General features: G+C 43.5%; 1 protein-coding gene across 1 annotated transcript in view; it reads right to left on the bottom strand.

Moving 5' to 3' along the window:
• Window positions 1-19,907, bottom strand: part of znf827 (zinc finger protein 827) — a 65,696-nt gene that overhangs the window by 11,738 nt on the left and 34,051 nt on the right. The window contains 6 exon segments of the mRNA XM_068726620.1: window positions 1,645-1,811; window positions 2,651-2,822; window positions 4,211-4,348; window positions 9,149-9,249; window positions 9,379-9,433; window positions 12,049-12,288. Of these exon segments, the coding sequence (XP_068582721.1) occupies window positions 1,645-1,811; window positions 2,651-2,822; window positions 4,211-4,348; window positions 9,149-9,249; window positions 9,379-9,433; window positions 12,049-12,288 (873 nt within the window).

The following is a 19,907-nucleotide window of genomic DNA, read 5'->3' as shown; positions in this document are numbered from 1 at the left end:
GCCTTTTACAGTCTGTGAGGAGTCACTCTGTCTACCTTACACTCCGAAGTATAGACACGTTAACAAAAACAAGGCTTAACCATGACAAACCACTAAAATCTCCACATATAGAAGGTAGAAAGTAAGACACACTCCTGTACATTTGTATGTTTGGTGGTGCTGTCCATCTTGTGAGAGACTGAGATAAATGCCAAGCCAGGCTGAGAGACTTAAAAGATGGCCACAGTGGCATCGTAAACCGAGCTCGTCTCCAAAGGAACCGAGGCCTATTGATTTTTTCCCCTCAGGCACGATAAGGGCCAACCTTCTCAGATAAACAAGGCCACTGTGGCCTCTGAAAGACCCCTCAGCTGTCTAGGCCGGACAATCCCACCCACCCACACATACAGACAAGCGGCACACGCACACACACACACACACACACACACACACACACACACACACACACGTTGAGGAACAGCGGAAGCCCAAAACGTCAGCAATACACTGGACAAGGCTGTTTTAGACAAAAACACTCATATTGACCACCGGGGGTTCAAACCAGCAGCTTTAAAAGTCCAAAGAAGGTCGACTGGAGGCGGCTAGTTTGTGAAACCCAATTCTACAGCTTGTCTTTCCATGTGTCCTCTGAACTGATACAGAACTAGGTGTTCATGACTTGTAAATGACTTTTACATTAGATGTTCATATATAGTAGGTACAGTACAGTCCATTTAGACAGTGACGCATACTTGTTGTGCTGGTTTTGTACTACAACACAGCTGAAACCAAAAGTCAATTAGTTGATCAATATATCGGCACCGATTTTTCTGATTCATTAATTGTTTAAGTCATTTTTAAAGCAAAATGCAAAGATGATTTACAAGCATCAGCTTCTCAAATGTGGGGTTTTACTGTGTTCTTTATATGCATGTGTCTGTTTTCTGACATTTACAGACCAAACAATTAATTGGAAAAAACGGCAGATGAATCGATGACCAACTTTAATTTGAGTGGGTTTACACACACACACACACACACACACACACACACACACACACACACACACATTAAGTGACTAGTGACCGTATCATTGGAGGGACTATGTATAAAAAAAGACTTAATTTCTCAAAACCATTAAAGCCGTTGTTTAAATTTAAACCCCATGTGTTGGAGTACAGAGCCAAAACAATAGAAAATGTGTCACTGTCCAAGTACTGCACTGTATGTCTATTCTGAGCTGTGAACAAGAGCCACAATGTGTAAGCTACCACCCACTCCAACATGTGAGAGAGATATTTTGAAAATAACTCCATAAAGCATTTTTCTAGGGTTTGAATTATGCCCTTTAGTATAACATTGAGTTTGAAAACAGTGCATGAACAGCAGTCACACAAACATTACCCTAAAGCCAAAACTACTCGTCTATTAGTCGATCAAGAGAAACGTCAAAATCTAAAAATATACTATTTTGATGTTTGATTAACCGATTCGTTTGAATAATGTTTTAAGCAATAAAGGCAAACAAGTGGAATTTTATAGACAAATCGATAGACCACTTATCAATTAACTGAAAAAATAATGATAATGTTCGCTCTGACCCTTCATTACACCAACACATACAGTATGAGAGAGGCCGTCTCTCAGAATGCAGGGATTCTGTACCTGCATGTCCAGTACTAATGTGGTTCTTCATGTCGTTCTCCTCCATGCAGACGTATTCACAGACGCTGCAGCAGAGCGAGAACATCCACTGCTCCTTGTCCACATGGAGCGACATGTGGCTGACAAACTGGGCATTCAGCTCCGTCTGGAAATCACACACATGGCAGCTGGACAGAGAACAGAGAGGAAGAGGAAGGAAGATGGCGAGAACAACCGTCAGCTTTAGTGTTATATTATGTCTGCATAAATTGGTAAGTGGTACATAGCGGATACATTTCTATTCATTTATTAGACAATTGAAAATAAAATATTTCCTCACTGCAGACATGGCGCTATTGAACTCGTTTCAGATTATTAGAAACATAAAAGTATTACAGCGTTAGAACTACATATTGGAAAAATAAGATACGATACGATAATCCTTTATTAGTCCTGCAGTGGGGAAATTCACAATAATGGGAAAATACACTCATTTGAATTCTTGCAGAGAGTTAGAGGAGAGGATCGTCTAAGGCTCACTGAGGAGTCTTGTTGTCACTGTGTGGTTCTCATGAAACACCACGAATTCATTACACTCAAATAAAGAGATATTTCAGCACATAACACCCCGAATAACCACACACATTTTTACACTTCGGCTTTTTGAATGCATTGAATCAACAAGATTTGACATGTTAATAAGGCAGCTTAAGGTGTGCCGATAAGGGGATAAATGGATACGACTCTGGTTTTGATTTTCTCATCCAACTCTTGCAAAGAAAGCAAATAATAATTAATATGAATAATAATTATTATTCCCAGATAAATGACTCGCAAAAAAAAGACAAAATTTATAACAAGTTAACAAAATATAATAATTGGTATAAATGATATAATAATTGATATAAAGAATATATCAGGATATATTTGGGCATCAAGCAGCAGATGCAGATCAATCCAAAACAGCCCTGATTTGAACCTCTGCTACTGGCTGGAGACATCCTTCATAGAGGTCTGTTATCATTACCTGTAGTAGTACGGGCAGTTCTTGCGCTCAGCAGACTCGGCTGTAACAGCGCTGACAATCTGCTCAGCATCTGTATTGACCAGCTTGACAGAGTGGATGGTCAGGTGCTGATTGAGGTTAGCTCTGCACTTGGCTGCATAAGGACACAAGTGACACTTGTATTTCCTCTCGTCTGCAAAAACAAAGACAAGAACCACAGGTTACTGTAAACGTTACCTCAGGTGATATTTCATTAAGTCGCGCACAGCCTCTAAGCCTTTAAAACAAGCTTCAACCTAATTATTTAATGCCTAACCCGGCCTCACCTTTGCCTGGCCTTAACTTTAACTCTGACCCTGGGAAGAAGAAGGAAAAAACATCTTGTGATGTCGGACAAAATCAACTTTTCAGGGAGCATCTGGATATTCCTATAGATGCCACAAGATGGTGAAAATATGAGGCGCATACACACATCATTTTAACTCATTTGAAAGCACTCTCAGATCAAATAGGAAAAACAAAATCTAATCACAATATTTCCTTTTTAATCCAAAACAATGTCTTCTCCCACTAGCTCACCCTAAAACACACACACACACGCACACGCGCACGCGCACACACACACACACACACACACACACACACACACACACACACACACACACACACACACACACACACACACCATTCGCCCCAAGGACATGAAGCCAGGCAACCTTTATGTCGCCGGGGAAACCAAAAAGACCATCACACTGACATATGCCCCTGCTTCTGCTCTCTGTGGTGTGGCCAAGCTGTTCGCAGCCAACACTCTCAGATGGCGTGTGTGTGTGTGTGTGTGTGTGTGTGTGTGTGTGTGTGTGTGTGTGTGTGTGTGTGTGTGTGTGTGTGTGTGTGTGTGTGTGTGTGCACGCAAAATGTGAGAGCATGTCCAATTGTGTGGGGGCATTTGGTACACGAGTCTCCATTTGTGCGCCCAGTGATTTAGTCCGCAATCCCAAGTAGGTTGCATAAATTTCTAATCCAGCGTTTAATTTGCTTTAAATAAAAATTGCATAAGCAGGATGTTCATTAATTTATTTTCCTAATAAGGGCAGAGAGAGAGAGAGGGACTGCAGAAGACAAGTGATGGGAAAGAATGGATCAATTGGGAGCAAAGAAGGGCCAAGTTTGAAAACACAGAGTAATCAGGACACAAGGGAGCGTACAGCTTCATCCTGAGGAAGTCTCCCGTGTCGGAGTGTGAGAGACAAAGTGAATGAAGGAAACCAATCGTGACTGCATCAGAATTACTGGTGTGTGTGTGTGTGTGTGTGTGTGTGTGTGTGTGTGTGTGTGTGTGTGTGTGTGTGTGTTACTCTGTGAGGCATACCTCTAGCTGGGTAATTAGACGGGCAGTTTTCCCAGAGAGACTAATCATGGTAGTAATCTCTTTAAAGGAAGGGTAATCTAGTCTAGTCAACCTTATTTACTTACTGCGGGCAGAAAAAAAACACAAGCCCAAACTCAGCAGCTAACATCTATACGTTAAACAAAGAGATGGGATCGTGCGGCGTTGGTGTGCTGTTGTGTATTATTTACCTGTGTGTAGAGACAGATGTCTAGAAAGCGTCTGCTGTCTACCGAACACTTTGCCGCAGACAGGACAGGGGAAGAGCTGTTCGTTTAGTCTCCACGGGGCAATCCCGTTTCCCTGCTCCCCATCATCCTTTTCTGAGTCTGGAAGAAACGCAGAAAACCATCGTCATCACTCACCGCTGACACAATCAGCCACAGAAGCAGCTACAGGTAGACCAAAGGCTGTTAAGTCTTGCTGCTATGCATCAAACAAAGTAACTTGATATGTATTGATGTTTAAACCGTAACTATTAAACCACACCACACTGCTGCGGTATGTGCTTATGTACTGTGGTGCTCTTTGAATTATAGGGTCATCTTGATTTCATCCATCTTTTTACATATGTGTGTGTGGCATTTGGCTTTTAGTTCATTAGTAGACAGTTGAGAAGTAAAAAGGAAACAAGGGGAGAGGGGGACATGTCAAAGTATTCTTCAGGGAAAGATTTTAGCACAAAGACCAGAAACAAGAGGTAACAGCCGGCTTGCCAAGAAATAGTCCGGCACATAACCCCCAATAAAACCATAGCTTGTTGTCTTTACATTTTGGTTTACTTAGTGAGCTTTAAAAGGTGCAAGTAGGTGCATTGTTGAACTTTAGAGAGAGCCGGGCTGTTTCCCTCTCTTTCCCTCTTATTCTCCTCAGCTGACTGGCTGAGGAGAATAAGCTTACTTCCAAAAACTATTCCTTTCTACCCAGCTATAATACTCTCATACAGTATTCTCTTTCTGTGAAGGTGCCCATTAACCCTCCACCTCCATCAGCCTCCACCTCCATCAGCCCTATGGAGGCTGTATGGCCTCCACCCTATTGCACAGGAGAGGCTGGAGGTGAGACTGGCAAAGGGACAGACTACTCACGAGAACTAAAGACTACACAAAGATACTAATCAGAGTGAGAGAGAAAAGTCTATGGTTAATAAGTGGTTCTTCCTTTTAGATTCAGTTTAAGTATAACATTACATTCACTCATTTAGCAACTTCATACTCACTGTTAGAGTATTGCCTCGCCAAAAACTAGTAAAATAGTCTAATCTATCAGGAATGGTCCCATTCCCTTCAGTTTCGGGGAAACAACAGAACAACCGATACACTGTGGGCTAATTTGCTAACCCACAAGACTGAAACCTGCCTGCTACCATTTGACAGATGCTCCTTGTCTAGCCTGCGGGTGGGATGAAGTGCGAATGCATTCTTAATGTCAACAGCAAGCACCAGTCCTTTGCTCTAAAGCCTGCAGCATACACATATCACTGTAGCTCTCCATACTGCATGCTACCCCCCCCCCCCATCTCCACCCTGCAATCAAAGAAATAAAAAGAATGAGAGCGACTTTGATAGATCTGAAGAATCGGAAGTTTCTGTTTTGCATTAAACCTCTCCATAGGACATAGAGGACTTCACAAGGATCATTACATATAGAACTTCCTCAGATGGAGGCATTTACGAAATGTACGCATTGTTCAAAGAACACACTACACTAACACTACAGTTATTCTGACTTTTGTTTTCAGTGTTCATGAAAAGTGGAAAAAAAATCTCACTAAAAGTTTGGATTCTTCGCAGATGGAAATCAGTCCCATAATGTTGTCCTATGAAATGCATTGATGAGGCGTTTGTGGTGATAAAGATACCACAACGAGGAGAAGCAAAGATTGTTTTCAGACATGTGGGGGTCTGTTTAATGTAAAAGAAAAGATGCATTGGCTTTGGAAAGTGGTGTGAAATTACATTTGACTGTTGCTGCACTGACTCAAAAAAACCCTGGAGCATTTTTTCTGTATCTGTGTCACATATTTAATCCTCTCTACATGCAACCTAGGGAATTTATGTTGTGTGCCTTTTGTTTATTAACTTTTATTTATGTCACACCACTGTCAAAGCAAAATTGCAGCACATTTGGTTTGATCCAAAAAATTGCCTTGTGCATTTTATTATTTTTTTTCCGATGGACAGTAGCCAGTATGCTGACATATGCAAATAATCTGATATACATGCAAACTGTTGTTAAGTAAATAAGGACACAAAATAAGGGCAGGGTGCACGTGCACTACCTCCAGGCATCTTTTTTTTTGTCTCCATATGCTGTTGTATGGTTTCTATATTTATTCTATTCTATTCCTCCTATTATTCATTTCTTTTACTTTCTCTATGTGCCTGTACTAGTGCTGTCCTTGTGCTTCTGCAGCAACAGACTTTCCCTGTGTGGGGATAAATACAGGTTTATCTAACTTTGTCATTTTGGTAATATATGTGCCAGAAAAAGAGTGTTCTATAATTTCCACGTTATCATTATCAATATCATTTGGTATCATTCTAAGAAATACTAAACATGTTCTGAAGGGAATAATGCAGCTGTCATAATTTGGGTTTACTGAAAAAATCAGTTTAAATCAATCAATCAAGTTGATTAATCAAGTCATCATTTAAGTTGCTTTTTAAGAAAAAGTGTGAGACATAATGTCTGGAGTGGACACAGCTTCTCCAAGGTGAGAATATGCTGCTTCTCTCAGTTTGTGTAAAGTGAACATCTTTATGTTCTTTCCACTGCAGGTTAATGGCTCACCACAAGTCATGAAAGTGAGGAAACATATAAGTAGATCTGGGAAAAGCAGTATTTGTCTGAAAACTGTGTAAATAATCAGTAAAAACAGTGTGTATGTTTGTGGTCACGGACTTCCTGACCTCCTGCATTAGCTGAAACCTGCCTCTCACAATGACAGCAACTTGATAGCCGACTTTAACAGGCTGATCACATCTTTTCCAACCCTATGTTCTCTTTGTCTGTGTGGCTTATTCAGAGAATCCTAGGCCTTCTTATGGGGCTTGCAGCTAAAGCTCAGCACATAAAAGCATTAACTTGTCCTGATTCAAAAGTGAGACTAGGGGACGGCCTGCTCACACAGGTGATGAAGAGCCGCACGGCAGCGGCTCGAGGCCACGACCCGGCAAACACACTGATGATTAAGCCGGTTAGGGTGTGGCGTGAGCCTTGAAGTGGTTAATGGCTTAATTAGTGCCTTTAGAGCAGGAGAGAGAGAGAGAGAGAGAGAGACACAAACAAGAAATGAGGGATTGTGCTAAACCCCAGACTGAAGCGAGAAGACAGAAACTCTTACTCACGTCTTGCTTAAAAAGCCATTACAATGAGCAGTTTTCTGTCTCAGAAGTACTGTTGAATATTAGCGCCACTTATGTCACCCATTAAAAAATGGTTGTGGACAGAACGTCACTGTTCATGACTATAATAATGAAATCAAAAGATGCTTTTTCCCTTCTACATTGTCTAATTTACATTACTAAAATGTCTGCAGTAAAGTGGTCGGCTTTTCCTTTTAAATCGACGGCAAGTTTCATGTCACAATACAGCCAATTATCACTCATCACTTACAAATACTTATACAACCAGTACATTTTATGTACTAGTAAAACTAAAATAAACTTAGCTAAACCTGTGACTCTCTTAGTGCTGGGTTCAAAAAGTGTGGTGGTGTGAGAACGAAAAGGAAAAGACAGTAAAGTTCCCCAAACACTGGATAGAAAATATGTTTGATTAAAAGGTCTGCCTGCCTACAGCTGCAACTACAAATGCTAACCAATACTTGGAGCAGGGGTTGGTAAAACAGGGAGAAAATGAAGACACAAAAGAAAAAGAGCAGTCATAGAGAGACACACATGAGGGGGAGAAAAGAGTAAAACAGTACAACTGTAAAACAGTGAGCAGCAGAGGCTGGATGTGAAGCTTAAACACACAAGGGAAAGGGGAGGTGGTCGGGGCGAATTAACTTTCAGGACACTCTTGACACCCAGAAGCCAATCAGATTTTCATTAACTGGCAGAGGGACAGGCAAAGCTGGCACAAGCTAATTAACCTCTGGATCTCTCACTGCCAAAGGAACATGGAGGGAAGTTCTGGGATGCCAGGGAAGAGGGGAGGAGAGGGAGACGGGGGGATGCCCCGGGCAGAGGCCTTCGGGTTGGGGAAATGCGTGAGAGTGCAGTAAGGCCGGCCGGAGCTCTGAATATGAAGCGGGGAGAGGGAGGAAGGTGAGATCATGTGAAGTTGGAGGTGGTTAATTGAGATGCGTCCTTGTGGCTGTACACTCAGATTTAAAAGGTGTCTTCATGTATCGGCAGGCTACACAGCTTCTGTGCAAGAGTGTGTGTTGGGTGTCTGTAAATGCATGCACATGCATGTACTGTATGTGTATAAGAGCATCTCTGCAAATTCAATTATTTCTACAAGCAAAAGTACAGAGAAAAAAATGGAAGACTTGGAGTCCTGGAAGATACTGTGCTATGAACGGTGCAGCGGTTCTGACTCGTTTCAATCAGCTGCAGATCATTTTTCTGAATAATGTCTAAAGGAGGAGATAATCATTTTATAAAACAACAAGCATAAAGACACCAGGGCTGTAACTAACAATTATTTTCGTTATCAGTTAGTATGCAGATTATTTTCTTTATTAATTGTTTGTTTAAATAATAGTGAAAAAATGCCATTCCCAACTTGTTTTGTCTGACCAATGGTCCAAACCCAGAAAAGATGTTACATTTACGGTCACATATGACTACAAAAATACAAATATTTACATCCGAGCAGCTGGAACCATTAAATGTTCTTCATGTTTGCTTGAAAAATGACCAAAACACTTATTTATCACAATTGTTACGATTAAATGACTTATTGTAGCAGATCTAAAAAACACGACATGAGCAAAGATAATGTCCATCCATCTTCAGCCTGCTATAAACTGATATGTCTCTTCCACTACTACTACTACTACTACTACTACTACGTGTGTGTGTGTGTGTCTGTCTGTGTGTGTGTGTGTGTGTGTGTGTGTGTGTGTGTGTGTGTGTGTGTGTGTGTGTGTGTGTGTGTGTTTACATGCGTCTTACCATGGAATAGTGCCCTGGTAGAAGAGCTGGGTTCTGCGGGGGAAGAGCTCTTGGAGCGCGAGTTAAAGGGTGATTGTCTGAAGCACTCGTCCAGGAACGGACTGAAACATGACACATAATACCAACAGTTAACAGTTAACACACGCTACTAAATTAAACTATATTGGAAAAATGCAGGATATGACAATATTATTATCATGAGAGAAATACAGAGGGTATTACTGACTCACCTGTTTATTCCCACCATGTTACTGTCTTTGTGGTTGTTGGCTTTGCTGACTTTTTCTGGGGGGGAAAAAACAAGAAAACAAAAGATATTAAACACAGGCAATACAATACTATCTATGTAGTTATATTTTACCATTTATATTTATTCAATACACTATTTATTTAAATCAGACCCTATAGTGGACCTTTACACAGGCAGAGGTTATACCACAGATGAAGAACATTGTTGGAGGCTCCATGAAAAGCTAGTAAGTGGACCTTGAGTTAAGGAGCTAGTGTTTCTAGTATTACTTTCAAGTCCACTGTATGATGGAGATGCCACTATAGATTACTTTCTGTTAATAAATGGTTACCAGAAAGAATCCTAAAGCTTCCCTGCACATTATCCATCATACGACGGAGAAACCAACACTATATCCTCCTGATTCCTGGAGGCTTAACTCGGCTGGTAAAGCACAGGTTGGCCGTGCCAGCAGGGGTGTACTAGCCATCTGGAGTAGTGGGAGTCTCTCTGGTGGACCTGCCGACCTGTGAGCCAAAAGTTAGCCCAACAACGCAGATACAAAAATATATATATTTTTTTTTAAATGTGCATGGCTGTTCAGATAAGACAACCCAGATGGCACATAAGTGTGTTTGAGTAGCCAAGTTGTGTGGCCAAGGCTTTTTTTGATTGATTGCATTACTGTACATTGTAAAGATCTATAGACTTTTTGGACACATAAGAAAAGTCTGTTGAAAGCTATTTATCAGTGCGAAAATATTTCATGGTGCTACTTTCAGAGGAATTAGTGCAAAATGTGTCCAACTGGTGATTATCAAACCAACCTGTGTCTGACCTGCAACGCAGTGTTTCTTTTCCCCCTCACACATTAACACCTGTGTGGTTCATCTCGTGCACTTTTCTCAACTTCTAGAAACTCAAAAAGGTTCTCTTTCGACATAGCAACACGCTGCTTAGAATAATTACAGTGGTGTGTCAGAACAATGTGATAGATCAAGCATGCTAAATTACACATCCTCACACACATCATCATTTCTCCTGATATTACATTAACACTAATATTAAGAGCCAAAATCAATAATTGCTTGTGTTTTTCCAAAAAAAGCCTCTATGCCTTTGAGACAACTTAACAGTTTGGGCCTTGTTCACAGCGAAGATCACACCTGTTTTAGGGTCGTGATTACACATTATGCCAATTATGTTGACGGGCAAGGCAAGTATGGTTTAAACGGAGGGCATCCAAGTCCACTTCCGTATGGCAGAGATCCACAGTGAGTGAGTACACTGAATACTGTACTTGTAACATATTAGCCATCTCTAGTTGCTCCCAGTGATTGAGTCTTAAATACGAAACGTTTTTAAAGAGGTTTCTAAGTGGTAATAAAGTGAGAATGTGAAATCAGCTAATGCCATTACTTGACCGGCTGATTTGAACACACACACACACACACACACACACACACACACACACACACACACACACACACACACACACACACACACACACTATGGGGCTTTCAGTATCAAGCCGTTAAGACCACTATACATATAACGCCTGAGGATGGAGCCATACGTGTGAGTTTCAAGGCGGTGCATTGAAGTGAATTTCAAAGCTGCAACCATCTCAGTGTTCAGAGCGACCTTGCTACTGATGTGTCTCTGAGGTCCTACTGCTCTGGGTAATTCATATTGATTGCTCATTGTGTGACAGCAGCCCACTCTGCTCCAGTCCCCCTCACATTCAGGCCCACTTCTAAGGGGGGGCGGGTTGTCGGCGTTGCCAGGCGAGCGGTGCCCTGGCCTCCCTGGGTGGGCATACTGTGGTACCCTTGCTGCCCTCTCTACCCTCCTTATCCTCTGCTGCCCCCCCCCCCCTAAACACCCCACTCCGTCACACTGCTCGCCAAGGACAGAGGTCTCTTTCCACGTTGCCATGGAGATGCCGCACGGGAGAAATGTAAAGGGAGGGAGGAGGGGAGGTGCAGGGGGAGAGCGTGTGCAGCCAAGTGTGCTTGAGCCGGCATGTCTGAAAACGAGTCGAGGGAGAGAGAGAGAGAATGAGAGAAAGGAGGGAGGAGGGGGCATTTGTGCAGACACCACTCCCCATGGGGCCTTGTGTGAGTGTGTAAAGGTGTGCATGCAACACTGTGTGGGAATGAAAGACTGCCAATGTGTGAATTTGTGAATAGTTGTGAGAGCAAGAAAGAGGAAAAAGATTTTTACACAAGCTTGTTATATGGCATTTAGAGGAAGGATAGAGCCGAGGGTCACAGCCCAGGACTACAAGCCTGACCACCCCCACCCACACTCACACACATCTGCACCTTTCCCCTCCGTCTTAATCTAGCAATACAAACAGCTGTCTGCTGCTTCAATGTCACTTTCATGGCCGTACAGGTAAAAAGCAGGATGTCATTACATGTCATATATCCTGGACTTAACAACAGAGCCACCAGAGGACGGCAATGGAAACATGGAGGTTTTTTATGGTCGAGTATCAAAAGCTGTCCAAGGTTTACACTGCGCTGCTGCAGGGGAAAAGAAGACGTGTTGCTGTGTGTGTGTGTGTGTGTGTGTGTGTGTGTGTGTGTGTGTGTGTGTGTGTGTGTGTGTGTGTGTGTGTGTGTGTGTATGTGTCTGACAGCGCACATGTCTGCAAGGAACTCACCTGACAATTTGAACAATAGTTCGGAGGCCATTTTGACCGATATGTCCTGGGAGAACAGGTCTTTCTGGGGGCGGGCCAGCGTCTCTAGAAGGTTACTCATTGGCTCAGTCTTCTCACTTGCCCTTAAAGTGCTGAAGGCCCGCAGGTGAGAGGCAGGTGGGGTGAGTTCAGCAGGAGGTGGGTCCACCTCCATGGGCTCTGCCTTTACTTTCACCTTCTGGTACTGATCTTTGTTGTTCTCTGCAGCAGATGATTGAACAAAAGAGGAATAATTGGTTAGACTTGATTTGCTTGATTTATGTTAGAGTTTGTAAACGGATAGTTTGACATATTTTCTTCAAAAATTATATAAAAATCTGTATAATCAATATACAGATGGTCACTTTGGGGGGTAAAGTATTCCTTGAAGGAGGATGCAGTTAAAGTTAAAATGCAGGACTTTTACTTGTAATGCATTACTTTAACACTGTGGTATTAGTACTTTACTTAAGTAAAGTATCTTCTTTTACAATTGGAAATCGTTATCGTTTGTGGGGCTTAATTATATATTTTTCTGTCAATTTACCTGTTGGATGCGTTTATCCCAAACTAGTAAAGTCAATTTTATTCATAAAGCCCAAATTCACATATCACACACCTGCCTCAAAAGGTTCTACAATCAGTAAAACATACGACACACTCTACTGTTAAAGCCTTCTTACGGGGAGAAAAACAACATCAGAAAGGTCAAATAATCTAAGCAAAAACAAATAAAACACTTTTGACTTTCACCCAAATACAAGTACACAACACATCCAGCATAAATGTTTTAAGATGTTGTATAGATGGAATTAAAACTCAAATAGGAAAATCCAAATAACAGCCAAAAACATTGCAGCTAAAGCTGAGCTGAGCCGGTTAGCATCTAGCTGTGTAATTATTAGGGCAAGAGAGCACCGGGAGGTCACTCAGTCGCTCGGGGAAAGCTCCAGCAGCTCATGTAGGTTCACTGAAGCAAACATCAAGGAAACAAAAACACGTTAAATGTAACCAAGAAGCAATGAATCTACGTTTATAATAACTAGACTAGTCTCTGATCTGATTAAAAGGTTTTCAGCACATGAACAGTGGACTGAAAGGTAAAAACAGCTGTTGACTCACTCCTCATACCAGGAGGTGAGGCGAAGTGACCGGCCTAAAAATAGGCAAGATGGCATCTGTTAGGAATGTCCCGATTGCAGAATCAAACACTGGCTCTCCTCCCTCTACGGATATTAAACAAAAGACTGTAGGTCACCAAAAAAAAAGTTATGGAAACTATTCAAAGGAAACTGTGATGCGAGCTTTGTTTTCTTAATTCAAAGCTATTCTGTTGTCAGAAATGTGTTCTCAAATAGCCTCTGTGGCTAAATTTACTTAATGAAATGTAGGCCTATTTTAGGCTACAGTAAGTATAGACTGTGCAGCTGTATGGTCTGGAATAAATAAATCAATACATCCTTGACTGGTACATCTGTGAGCATCTGTACATCCAAGGTATCTGATCTTTGACTGCAGGCATGGCAGGAGGCAGTGTCTCAGTGTGGTGACAAGCAAGAGCAAGACAAAGCAGTGGGGCTGATACAGTGCTGCTGACATGGCGACTCAGCACGATTATGGGATATATGAATTTGGCAGGGCATCGGGAGCAGTGGGAGGGGCGGGGGGGGGGGGGGGCTAGAAGAGCTGGAGAAAGAGTCGGGAGGGAGGGAGATACGAGACAGTGACCCCGCCACCCCTCCCCTCGCATTCTCCACTCCTCCTCAGAACGAGGCCAGTGTGAGACACCGAGCAGCAGCACATTGTGCGCATGTGATGCCGAGTATCTACTGAATAAGTACGTGTGTATGCTACTGTGTTTATGTGGGTGAATTAAAGTGTAAGTCCCCCCCCAGAGGTCCAGGTGTAGCCAGCATGTGGGGGACACTGACAACCATCAGCCTCACTAATCCCTTAATCGGGTGGCCAGAGTTGGCCAAGAGTAACCTAGGAGAGGCTGATGGAGGGGCAGAGGAGGAGAGAGAGGGGAGGGAGGTGGGGGGGGGGGGCTCTGTAAGGGTCAACAAAGGGACACGCGAGCTTCCATCATTGGATCACCACCCTAACGACGAGATGCTGAGTGGACTGCTGCGCTGCAAAAAACACACAGTTACACACAACAACAACCCTGCACTAACGGACACCATGTGCACTTGAGCTCCCAGAGCGGGGGACAAACATGCTTACGACCTAAAAGAGCCATTACAGAGAGGTCACGTGACACACGGGGAAAATATTTCATCGTAAACACACCGACTCCACGTTGAAAAGCATAACATCACAGCAGAGCTGGATCAGAAGTCTACCTGTCACACAATGAAAACGTGGCCTTATTCCCACACTGATAATAGCTCTGGCTTTTTGGTCAGGGTCATGACCTAATGTTCTGAAGCCATAAAAAGCCGCCCTCAGTCCGCCTGAATCCAGCTCGTGTGTGTCTGTAAGTGAGAGCGCGAGAGTGTGTGTGTGTGTGTGTGTGTGTGTGTGTGTGTGTGTGTGTGTGTGTGTGTGTGTGTGTGTGTGTGTGTGTGTGTGTGTGTGTGCACAGCCTGTGTGTCTATGAGAGTATGTGTCATCCCCTCTGGTGCAGAAGCCTCTTCTGTGATACACCAGCTACCATTAGGCCGCCAAAAACATGGTGGTTTTTAGACATTTTAGAAATCAGGGAAACTGACTTCTTAAGTATTGTTTGATTACAAATAAAGGAATATTAAGTCCTCTGTAAAGTGTGGCTAGCTGTCCTCTTGTCTGATCATTACACAGGGACAACATGGTCCATTGTAACTAGCAGCAGTAATATAACCTAATTTACCTATATCAAGGGGTATATTGTTCAATTCAAATATAATTTAACCTTTTTTCCCCTGAAGGTTTTAACTTTCAGTTGCTTAAACTTTGTTAATTAAGGAGCAGGTGTAACAACTAAGTATACATGAAGAACACATCTTTGTTCTTCTGGCTTTTGTATGTTTAGTAAATAGTTTTATTTTATTTTTATTTTGCACATGGTTCCTATTCATTAGCACTGCATGTGCTAATGACAAACTAATAAACTGTCGGACACGGTGGGTTAAAGTGTAACAAACACTTTTTTTCAGCTCCATTTGGTTTGTAACGCCAACCAAATCGCACAGTTTTACACTGTGTGTGACTGTGATCTGTACGCCAAGACACTTTAAATGCACTATACATACCTTGCTCCCTCTGAAGCAGCACTACTCACGCTTTGAGTCAGAATGAAAGTGATCGGGGTTTGTGCGATGTTCTGTTTTTAGTGATCAACTTTGACCTCTGGTGTCTACTTGAATCTGCGTGGACGTGACAGCCTCTTTCGCTGAGAATATACAGTAGGATGGCACGGACCCCGGACAGATTTGTTACTGCACACAAAAAAAAGTCACACACCATTAGTGACTTAATGCTCGCAAAGTCAATTTATTGCACCACTTTGATGCATCGATGGCACAGGAACAAAAACTTGGACAGACAGGCGGTGAGGGAGACAGACGAGGGGAGGAAGGGCAAAGAAAGAGAAGGAATTGCCAAACAGTGCCAGAAAAAGAAGACCCGAGGGTAAGAGAGGAAACAAGAAAGTGGGATGAGAGAGAAGAGCTGGGGGAGGACAGAAGGATGAGGAATGGCTAGAGCCTAAATGACAACCTCTCCACCCCCCCCCACCCTGTCCCGTTATCCTAGTCTACCCTTCTCCCTGCTCTGCTATTCCACATCTCTGTAACCCTGCCCCCATCCCTCTCTCTCTCTCTCTCTCAATCTCTCTATTCTCCTGCTCTCTAGCCGACCTGCTCAGACAGGGGTGAAGAGTTCATGCGCTTCAAAGGCTGCAGTGTGGAGACTGCATGTCATGTGGGAGCCACAGCAGCCTTGCCTGCAGACTTCACAGACAGCTGCTGCTACAATTGATCCTCGACCAGCTAGCTCTCAGTGGTTCAGCCTTACAACGGTCGCAAACTGCGGCTACCTCTGACTCTAGTGCAGCGTGCTTGATAAGCAGCCCGTAAGGAGCCAGATATGGCCGTTATTAAAGTGGTCTTAAACAACAACAACAAATGTGGCAGACGCTGGAGCTGATCCAAGAGGAGTGAACCTTTGTCACATAATGTCAAGACAAAAAAGACGACGAGTGATGTGCCTCAGTCATTCGGTCGATCCCTACCTACCCAGGAAACAAACACCTACAGCAAGGGGCAAAAGGAATCAACTCTGCATTTCTGTAAATAGAACTACAGGCAGTGATAAGGAGCCGGTGAGACAGAAAGAAAGATGTGGAGGTAGGGGAGGGGAGGGGAGGGGGGGAGAGAGGTCAGCAAGCGGCCACACTGAGGGGGCATGATGAGGACACGGTAGAGCTAAACATAAAGTAATACTGTACAGTAATGCCAGTGTTGTGAACTGCTTACACAGTCTGCTGTGATAAGCCATATTAAATAAATAGTAAATCCCTTTATGTGACGTTAAAGATGAAGTTGCTCGGTAGCGTTTTCTCCTAAAAGCCAAAGGAAGTGAGGCTTTTTGATACCACTTAACTATTTCTGTTTTAATTTGATTCAAAATTAAATCATTTCCCTTATCATATAACAGCTGCAGACTAGTGCAACCAGGGCTATAATAAGTTTTCCTAACTTCCTTCAGCTGTGTTTTACGATCATAGACTGTATGACATATGGACGTAGTCTCAGCTATTTTGAAACGGGTGAAGAGATAGAGGATAGTTGGTGGAGCTGAGTTGGGCCCAGGTAACCCTGCAGAGGAGACAGCTAGCGGCGAGCAACCTGAGATGGTAACCACCGGTTGAATTATATAAAAATCTTTTATTTCAGTGCACCATGATATTCAGTCATTCTATCATCAATTGCAATGTTATGCTAGTGGTGCAATTAGGCAGAAATCACATAATAATGCTGAATAACGTAAATAAACACATTCTACAACCAGTAGACGCATAAAGAAAAAGCAGGCATTTAATGCAATTTAAGCAATACGTCTGCATCTGACATCCTAAACTTGTAGACTTTAAGAAAGACTTCCACTTCGTTCGACTAAATCCTTTACAGCTACCCTGAAGCCAGCAGGAGATGTACAATGTGTGTTTTATCTGTAACAAGCGCCGCATCAAAGAGCAGAGACATTACGCACCATGATCCAATGTGGTTACCTCGAGGAAATCATGCAGAACTAGCTAAGGGGTTATATCTGAGAGTAGACTAACTATTCAGCTGAACAAACCCCCCCCCCCACAAAACTCTTGATGAAGAGATGTGTAACGGTCAGATTTATCCAGTTGACAGTGACGATATCCACACAGTAGGCTGACAACGTGTGGTATGTCAGTTGTGGCTCCTACAGTAGGAAGCAATCATTTTAAATATTTTGGGGGGAGGCCAGGTACAGTTTGATTACAACCAGTCTTAATTGTATCTCAATCAATCAGCCTTGGCCACTGCTGCAAGAACTGCCAATGCTCCTGGAAATCAACACCCACTTTCCAGCTTCTTGCTGCGTTCAGCTAATTGCTCTGACGCACAGACAAAAAAAAACAACACAATACCACTTTCTTATGAAAACCACAGGCATCAACTATCAGTAGAGCTGATGGACCAAACCAGGGATTAACACCTGCTTATTAAACCTACATTTTAATGGTAACCAGAAAAAGAAGGTCCATGGTGCTTTGTCCCTGCTGGATGTGTCAGTAGGTTGTGGTTTTCTATAATAATCAACAAAAAGAACCGCATGAGCTACACATTTGTAGCGGACAGTTTGGTTCGAAAGTCTTTCTGCTCCTTTGTGGTCAGAAATTGCTTAATGCAACTTTTATTAGGAAGGTAACGAGCACTGCAGAGGGGAGAGGGCCTTTAAAATGTCCTCAGAGATGGAAGGCCTGTTCCTAAGGAATGAGGAATGAGTTAAACAAGTACAAAGTGTGATTTCACACCTATAGTGAGGGTGGCTGGATGGTGAGTGGGTGGCACGGCTGTTACCCACACGATGCCAGTCTGCCAGGGCACCACCTAGGGCCCCGTACCCCCCCCCCCCTCCATTCTCCCTCCCTTCCTGTGACGCCATGTTCCCCTTGCCCTGCAACACCAGTGCCCATCTGCTAGGACACGTTAGCCTCTGGCGCCAGGGACTATTTAGCCTGGCGTAATTAGCCCCCAGACACCAGCAGCCTGGTTTTAAACAGATGTGGGGGAGGTAGCGCTCGCAAGGCGACTCAACACGACCAACCAATGTTTGATAAGGAAGAGAGGAGAGAGGGGGGGAAGGAGAGAGAAGAGAAGAAGAAGTGACCTAGTTAAAGGGATGATGCAACTCATGTTACAGCACAATGGACAGTAATGATGACAACCCTACTTACTCGGACCGTCCAACAGCGTGGTCGAGGAGGGATGAGTAGCGGAAATCTAATTAAGCGGTGTCCATTTGTACGCCAAGCAACAATGAGGAAATAGGTGCTTTTTAGTCGAGAAAATGTGATTTTTTTTAACAAGACAAATGCTTAGTCTAAACTCCCCAGCGTCATTTCCCTATTTAAGTATCCTCACTGGGTGATTGTGCTCTGGGGCTGACCTTTACCCGGGGACACAAAGAGGCCACAGCGTAGCTGCCCTTGAACCTCACGACCGTAATCACACGTGACTGTAACGCCATTGACCTTTCCCTTTCCCTGTCTCTCTCCTTCCTCCTCCTCGCCATCTTTTCCTCCCTTCCCTCCCCCCTCCCCCCCAGGGTCATTTGAGGGTCCAGACTCTTGTCAAGGCTGTCACTCCAGACAGCCCTCTCCATCTACCGCCCCCGCTGTTGCCATGGCGATGGACGGCACTGCGCTCCGAGGACTGTGTGAGGGGGCAGAGAGGGAGCCGGCGGACAGATGAACGCTGCAGCATCCTTCCCTAACCTAGGTCAACCTTTGCAGAGCTAGTGTAAGCGATGGGCGGGGATAAATGCTGGCCGTGTGCTGCTTGAGAACCAAATGCACCGGCAGGATAACATCGGTGCCTGGTGACTGGAAATGGCAAAAAAAATTGACGGGAGAGTAACGGTGATGAAACAAAGAGATGGAGGCAGTACACTGGAGGAATTACATCCTGCCCACATCATTTCTCTCAGCTTTTCTCTCTTGATTTAACACAAAAGCCAGCATACTAAATCTGTCTTTATTGTTGTTGTTTTAAAGTAGTAATCATGTCATCTCTGTCATCCTCAAACACACACACACACACACACACACACACACACACACACACACACACACACACACACACACACACACACACACACACACACACACACACACACACACGGAAACGTGACCTGGGGGCAGGCAGTGGAGCAGCACACGTGTAGCACCACAGAGCTTCCAGCCAACATGACTCACTCCGAACACTAGTCAACCCAGGGAGAACAATGGCAACCGGTGTGTGAGGTGTCTGTCAAGCACGCATACACTGGCACAGGATGAAGCGCCGCAGATGGAGTAACGCCCCACTGCGCCACCATCAGACTGCCATTTGCTTTGTGCTTTTTAAAACACTGTGCATATTTGCACGAGCGTGTCAAACATTGTACATTTTATGGCTGCGCAATTCTAGCGTACTATTCATTCCAACGTTGAAATGGGTCTGTATCATTTTAAACGGCAAAGTACTTCAGAACAAAGCATTCAGTATTGCAATTAATTGTTGAATCGGGGGAAAAAACTAAACGTGTTCATATAGCTAGGGAAGTACATACTGATGAATACTGCCTGACAGATACACTCCAGCAGCCCACAGCGGACAAAC

The sequence above is a fragment of the Cebidichthys violaceus genome, unplaced genomic scaffold, assembly GCF_023349555.1.
Source record: "Cebidichthys violaceus isolate CVI_PGR_0920_01 unplaced genomic scaffold, fCebVio1.0.p SCAF_4, whole genome shotgun sequence".
Taxonomy (NCBI): domain Eukaryota; kingdom Metazoa; phylum Chordata; class Actinopteri; order Perciformes; family Stichaeidae; genus Cebidichthys; species Cebidichthys violaceus.
Note: the sequence above shows the minus strand (reverse complement) of the source record. Positions and strands in the feature narration are given on the sequence as shown.